At 41.3% G+C, this 7,580-nt stretch overlaps 1 protein-coding gene across 1 annotated transcript in view; it reads left to right on the top strand.

The window, feature by feature from the left end:
- The window catches only part of Shoc1 (shortage in chiasmata 1), a 73,374-nt gene that overhangs the window by 51,799 nt on the left and 13,995 nt on the right, over positions 1-7,580 (top strand). The window contains exons 20-23 of the mRNA XM_021160305.2: positions 1,683-1,861; positions 2,055-2,172; positions 3,438-3,549; positions 4,665-4,786. Of these exons, the coding sequence (XP_021015964.2) occupies positions 1,683-1,861; positions 2,055-2,172; positions 3,438-3,549; positions 4,665-4,786 (531 nt within the window). The remainder of the gene's footprint in view (positions 1-1,682; positions 1,862-2,054; positions 2,173-3,437; positions 3,550-4,664; positions 4,787-7,580) is intronic.

Below are 7,580 nucleotides of genomic sequence, written 5' to 3'. Positions count from 1 at the left end.
GGCTGTGGCTGTGGCTGTGCTGTGGCTGTGGCTGAGGCTGAGGCTGTGGCTGTGGCTGTGGCTGTGGCTGTGGCTGTGGCTGTGGCTGTGGCTGTAGCTCAGTGGTAGAGTGCTCACAGGCCAGGAGCCAGACTGCGGTTTACTCCTTAACACCCAGGAAGGTGATGATGGCTCCAGAGTTCAGGTTAAAGAAATCTGAAATCTGCAGCTTTACTCTCTTCATGAAAAATTCCTTACACTGAACATTTTAACTCTCAACATAGCCTTGTATATTTAATAAAGTAAGCATCCAGGGATTTAGTTCAATCTTATTTTAATATCCCCAAATTATTATCATCATTGCTAGAATAGAAACAAAACTGGGTGCTCAGTACTCAAGAGACAGAGGCAAGGGGGTCAGACAGGGGCTCTGCAGGGGAGGGAAGGGGAAGGGAACGGGAAGGGAAGGGGAAGGGAAGGGGAAGGAAGAGGAAGAAGGGGAAGGAAGGGAAGGGGAAGAGGGAGAAGAGGGGGAAGAAGGGGAAGGGGAAAGGGAGGGGAGGGAGAAGAAGAAAAAAAAACTTTTAAAACAGCCTAGTTGTTCTAAAGTATCTTGGCGTGGCTTGTCATAGCTCCCTATGTCCTCCAAAGGACCTGCTAATTAATAATAGGCCTAGTATTGTGTTTTTAAATGTCTTTATCTTGCCTTATTTCACATAGAAATTATTTCTAGTATTGAGATCCAAATAATGAAAAGAAATATAAATAAAATAGAAGCCCACAAAAACTAGGCATAAATACTTTTAATTTTTATTTATGTACGTATGAATATTCTTTGTGTATATATGGTACATGCCAAAGGACAGCATCAGATCCCATTACAGAAGGTTGTGAGCCACCACGTGGGTGCTGGGAGTTGAACTAAGGACCTCTGGAAGAGCATCCAATACTCTTAACCGCTGAGCCATCTCTCCAGCCCCAACACACACACTTTTGACTTGTAGATTGATCTGGATAGAAAGTAGTAGAGGGTTGAGTTACAATCGTGCTGTCTCATGTGAAGACGATGAGAAGGCAATGCTTACACTGCTGTGTCCATCGCCTTTGTCTTTGTTAAACACTCACGAGGCGGGGGGGGGGGGGGGGGGGCAAGAAACAGTTTCACCTGGCAGTTGGAGATTTTCATATGCTAGTATGAAGATTTTTAACACTAAGACTTAACATTAATGAGGTAAGGCAAAATTTTCATGTTGACACCTATTATTGATAGTACTCGGGTTAAAAAAAAAGTCAGTTACTTTTGGGATATGAGCATAGGAAATATTGTATGTTCTGTTTTGTTTTGTTTTGTTTTGTTTTGTTTTTAAGTAAGAAAGAGATAAAATGGTGGTGTACGTCTTTAATCCCAGGACTCTGGAGGCAGCAGCTGGCAGATCTGTGAGTTTGAGGCCAGCCTGGTCTACATAGCAAGTTCCAGATAGCCAGGGCTATGTAGGGAGACCTTGTCTAAAAATCCAAAACTAAACAATAACAACAAAAGAAAGATAAAATGAGATAAATGCAGTCAAAAGAAATGAGCAGCAAGTGTACCGATGTTTTCCAGCTGAGGCCGCAGAGGTCAGGCTAGCACAGGAGCCATCTTGACTGCCCCAGCTAAGGAGTGGCACGAGTGTAATTCCCGTCTTGGCCTGTTTTGTCTCTAGTACACATGCCTGCGTGGTTGTGCACAACCACAGTATCGGAGCGGATTTCCCCTGGAGCAGCTTCTCGCTCGTGGTGGAGTACAACCATGTGGGGCACTCTTGCTGGGCTGAGCACTGCCAACTGTTGGATATACCTTTCCTGGCCTTTAAAGTCGCTGTTCCAGACACAGGTCTACAGAGTAAGGAGACAAGCCAGCGTCCTGCTCCACTAGAGCAGACTGTCCTTTTCACAGACTTTTCTTTGTTCCGGTTGCTATTCATAGAGTATTGTGTTTGTATAACTTCTTTAAAGTGCACCCCCATTACTGCTGTTTAATAAAAAAGAGAAAGGTGTGGCAAAAGAAAAAGTAAGCATTTCATTGTCTTACTTAGGAGATGCCTTGCTGGATCGATTTGGTGGGTTTCTCTTGAAAATTCCCATTCCATATGTATTTTTTGCATCTGAAGGACTTCTCAATACTCCAGAGATACTCCGGCTGCTGGAGTCCAAGTAAGGACTGCATTTTAGTTGTTGGTATTGTGTGTGTGTGGTCTAATAAGCTAAATTTTATGCCTTGCATGTGGTAGTCTAATTTATTATATTCTTGAATATTATAGTCTTTCTGACCCAAGACTAGAATATATAAGAACTGCTTTCCAAAGAGTATATCAATTTATATTTCTAATCCCTAAATTCTATTGAACATTTTTTTATGATATTTATTAACTTTGTGAGCAAAATAAAACTTAACTTTTCTTTAAATTTGCACTTTACTTACATTTTTCTTGTTACCAGCACATACAGACATCTTATGTGTTATTTTTCTATAAATTACATGTTCAAAGATTTGAGCCATTTACAAAATTGAGAATGAGAATTTTTGCTTAAAAACAGCATGGAAAACAGGATTGTGAAGTGCTGAATGGATGGCTGGGTTTTCAGGTCATTAGTTTTAAGGTAATACCAACATTGAATGCTTTAAATTAAAAAAAAAAAACTGTACCATAGCACACAGGAATACTGACATGCATGTCTATGAAGGAGAATTGGATTATTACTTCAGATAAAATCCAAATCAACAGTCCGTGCTTTTGTTTTCATTTCAAAGGTTACCAGGCATTCATCAAAAAACTGTTAGCTACGTGTAGACAGGGAGTTGGCTTGTAGCTCAGCTGTAGAGTGTGCTTAGTAGTGTGTACAAGACCACTTAGGATTTGTGAGGCCCTGAATTTAACCCCCAGTAGCAACTTGACCTGTTGAGATGACTCAGCTAACTAAGAACACTACCTGCAGAGGGGCAGAGTTTGGTTCCAGCACCCAGGCTGGGCAAGCTCATAAATACCTGTAACTCCAGCTCAAGGTGATACAGGGAGTCTGATGCCCTGTTCCGGCCTCCATGGGCACTGGAATGCACATGCATTCTCACACACACACACACACACACACGTACATACATGCATGCATAAATGTACATAAAATTTAAAAGTACAAATTGGAATAAATAAAATGAATAAATAAAAATGTAAAAAGAGATGAACACAACTCAAGGTAAAGCCAATAGAAAACGCACCAGAGGCTTTCCAGGTGAACAGGTATAGGTTAGAGGGGAAAGGTTTCTAGTTTCTTTTATATGCTGAAGAAATCACAAGTTTCTTTCTGAAATACAAAAAATACGCTGAATTATGAAAGAAAAACAGTGCCTCACCTAATTTAATACTCAGAAGAGCGTTCTTGGCTATGGCATGCTCTTCACTGAAGACTGTTGTCTGTTGCAGCTATAATATCACACTAGTGGAGAGATGCTGCTGTGGGTCACTGAAACTCTTCGGAAGTACAGAGTGCTATGTGGTGGTGACAGTCGACGAGCATACTGCTATAGTTGTGCAGGTAAAACTAATAAAAAATAGAAGCCCAGGTGGAAAGTGGATCCCACATACAATCCTTAGCGCAAGGATGGGGAAGGAATACATTCAAAGGTAGGAACTTATCACATTAAAATATATTTAAAAATAGAAAACCACACATATTAAAACACATACAAATCAGTGGGCGAGGATGCACCTAATCTGTCAGAGACTTGATGTGCCACAGTGGGGGGACACCTGGGTGGGCTCCACCCTCTCAGAGGGAAGTGGGAGGGGGTAGGGGAGGGACTGTGTGGAGAGGGAGCAGCATTTGGGATGTAAATAATTAATACAACTATGTGGGTACTTAAGATGTATATAAATTCTTGAAAGAATCTTTTTCATACATTTGCCCGATTAAAGTACCAGATGCAAGGAAATGGAGATTAGAAATCAGGTTTGATGATACGGAGACTATAAATTATTGGTAAGTGTGGTGAAGTACACTCTGATTTGAGGAGCAAATGTTACAATATAAGAAAGATATAATGGGAAAGTTCAAGTCCATGTGTCGTGAATATTTAAAGTTCCTAATTATTGGTTGACTTAGAAAAAATGTCTTAATCCATAATTATAGAACTTACTGTTAGAAGAAGGACATGTCATGAATTACACACTTTATCAAAATGTCTTAGTAAAAGAAAAGAAGGTCCAGACGTGGAGAAACCCGGGAAGTCTTTTGAGCCCACCCTTTTAACTGTGCAAGGCAGGCTCCAGGGCTTGGCTTAGGCCACCATCCTTCCAGGGCAAGTGCTCTTTCCCACTGCACCACCAACAGGTTATTCCATAGGCTTTCAAATGTGCTTTCTGCTGCCCCAGAGTAGCCATGTCCCAGCCCACAAAAGCCTTGACCATCACAGGAGCACTGATTCTGCCTTTGCATCATATCCTGGGCTCTGGAAGACCCACAAGGCTCCCTGTTGATTCTGTCTCTTGTTTTATGTCTACTGCAGCTCTCCCCCATTTCCATGGAATTTAAATTTTTACACAAAATAGGAAACCATACCTATGCCTCTTAAGCTGTCGTTGATATGGCAGACTGTTGCAGATTTTAAGCAGTAGTCGACCTAATGTATCTTCATCTCCTTACTTTTATAGGACCTAGAAGAGTTACATCATGAGAAGGCATCAGACAACATCATTATGAGATTAATGGCACTGTCGTTCCAGTACAGCTGTTGCTGGATAATACTGTATTCCAAGGAAACACTAAATTCACAGTAGGCAAACATTTCTCTATCCATAGTCATAGTTAGAGTCTTCTTAGTCCTCTCTGCACACAGATGCTCATGGCACGCCACGCTATTCATATAGTGTGCTTTAACTGAGGGGCTGTGGGGGTGGAGGCACATGACACACGCTGTCTTGGGCATTCTGTTCAGATCATCCTCTCCTGTCCCATCTCATTATTATAAGCATTATTGTTTAAGTGTTTTATTTCTTTGTAATCTTGGGCTTCTTTGCTAAATGATAAATCACTTTTAAACCTCATCTAAAATCATGTTAATAGATTGAACACATAACTCCTTCCTGTACTTTGGTAACCAAAACATTAGAAAATGCCATGTCCAGACAATGGCATGAGGTATTATTGTGCTTTCTCTCCTTTACTGATAAGCAGAATAATTGTTTCTCCTTTCTCCTGTGCCAGCTGGCTTTCCCCACGCCTGCCCACTGCCCCCGCCCCACCGCCTCTGTGCCAGTCTTTGCTTGTGGAGGCCGCTGTCTCATGAACGTCATTATTCTTACCTTTCACTGCTCTGAAGCATTTGTCTGGGTCAGATGTGTGTCACTCCAAACTCTCCTTTGGATGTCCACCTTTCTAAGATCTTTCCCCTGGCTTTATATCTTCTTTGAATCAGCCTCTAAATGTGTTTGTTGTGAGTTCTTTCTCTTCTGTTTTATTCATTATACATCTTATCTACTACAGCTTTCATCAGTATATGTTGGTATCTGTAGTCTTTCTGGGGAATTCCTGGCATAAATCTCTATTTTTTTTTTTTCAAGGCAGGGTTTCACTGTGTAGTTCTGGCTGTCCTGGAACTTACTCTGTAGAACAGGCTAGATCTGCCTACCTCTGCCTCACAAGAGCTGGGATTAAAGCCATGTGCCACCATGCCCCACTAAATCTCTAATTCCTTTTTTTTTTAAGGTTTTTATTTATTTTATTTATATGAGTACACTGTAGCTATCTTCAGACACACCAGAAGAGGGCATCATATCTCATTACAGATGATTGTGAGCCACCATGTGGTTGCTGGGAATTGAACTCAGGACCTCTAGAAGAACAGTCAGTGCTCTTAACCACTGAGCCATCTCTCCAGTTCAAATCTTTATTAAATATTTCGATCTTCATATTCCATAAACTCTCAAAGTTAGCATGTTCAGATATGAACTGACTGCATATTCTCTGTCCCCTTCAAACCTAGATTTCTTCTTGTCTGTCCTTTAGCAATTTTTAGCATTGCCTCCTATCCAATTGTCCTATATTTATAGCACCAGTACCTTAGCTTAGATTTTATTTCATGTTGTTACACTACCAGATGTTTTTCTGTCTCCGCATAATCTCAGTGTTCCTTTAAGCGTGTGTCATATACTCAGTTAATGTCCCTAAAGCCAAGATCTGATTGCTCTGCTCTTACAAAAGCCTTTCCTGCGGGGCTGGGAAGACAGCTGAGTCAGCAAAGTGCTTGGTACAAATCCAAGGACCTAGGTTTAAATCCCAGAACCTATGTTGAAGAGGAAAGTCGGGCATGGTGGTCTGCATTTTAATCCCAATGTTAGAAAGGCAAAAGCAGGTGAGTCCCTGTTGCTCCCTGGCCACCAGCCTAGCCTGGTTGACAAGTTCCAGGACATTTACAGAGCCTGTAATCTCAAAGCAATAGAGTTGGCACCTGAGAAGTGACACTGGAGACTCTGGCTCTGTGGCACAGTTGAGAACACTTAATCCCAGGCAGAAGCAGGCAGATCTCTGTGAATTCAAGGCCAGCCTAATCTACATAGAAAGTCAGCCCAGTCAGGGCTACATATGAGACCTTGTCTCCAAAATAAAATAAAATAAAATAAAATAAAATAAAATAAAATAAAATAAAATAAAATGAAGAAGGAGGGAGGAGGACAGGAAAAGGTCATTAACTTATGGCTCCATATGCATGTACATACACACACAAGTATTTTACACACACACACACACACAGAATGAGAGAGAGAGAGAGAGAGAGAGAGAGAGAAAGAGAGAGACTTTTACTGAGCTCCTAGATACCTACTGACTACAATACACACTGTAGCCCATGTGTGAGGTCCTGGAGGTACTGCCTTCCACTAGCCAGGTGCTCTCTACTTCTTCAACTGTTTCCTAGAGAGAAACTGTTCTCAGGCCCTTAGGACCTGTTCCCAAGCACTTACTGTGTTTTCTCCTCCATCTCCTCAGAACTCCCTCATGGACTCTTTCCATCCTGTGAGTTGCTTAGCTCTCAGTTTCTTCTCCTCTGTTGGTTCCTTGGAGTACTTGTTCTGAAGCTCACTGCTTTTGTCTGTTAGATGCTCATAAGTTGTTCATTGAGTGAATCGTCTTTCCTACCAAGTTGCTTCCCAGTTTTCCTCACTCTTATCCCTATAGTACCACATCCTACCTAACTCACAGAAGGCTTTAGAAGTCCTTTAAGTTGGTTGGTAAAGAAGGTACCAATATATTTGAAATTGCCTGTGACTTTTTTCTCACTTTTTTTAAAAAGATTTATTTATTTATTTATTTGTCTTCAGACACACTAGAAGAGGGAAACACATCCCATTACAGATGGTTGTGAGCCACCATGTGGTTGCTGGGAATTGAACCCAGGACCTCTGGAAGAGTAGTCAGTGCTCTTATCTGCTGAGCCATCTCTCCAGCCCTTTCCTCACTTTCTTGATGCTATTTTTTATTGTTATTTGTTTGTTTTCAAGACTGGGTTTCTCTCTGTAGCTCTGGCTGTCCTAGGACTCACTCTTTTTGTTTGTTTGTTTGTTTGTTTGTTT

Source organism: Mus caroli, chromosome 4 (genome assembly GCF_900094665.2).
Source record: "Mus caroli chromosome 4, CAROLI_EIJ_v1.1, whole genome shotgun sequence".
Classification (NCBI taxonomy): domain Eukaryota; kingdom Metazoa; phylum Chordata; class Mammalia; order Rodentia; family Muridae; genus Mus; species Mus caroli.
This window is presented reverse-complemented; position numbering and strand designations above follow the sequence as displayed.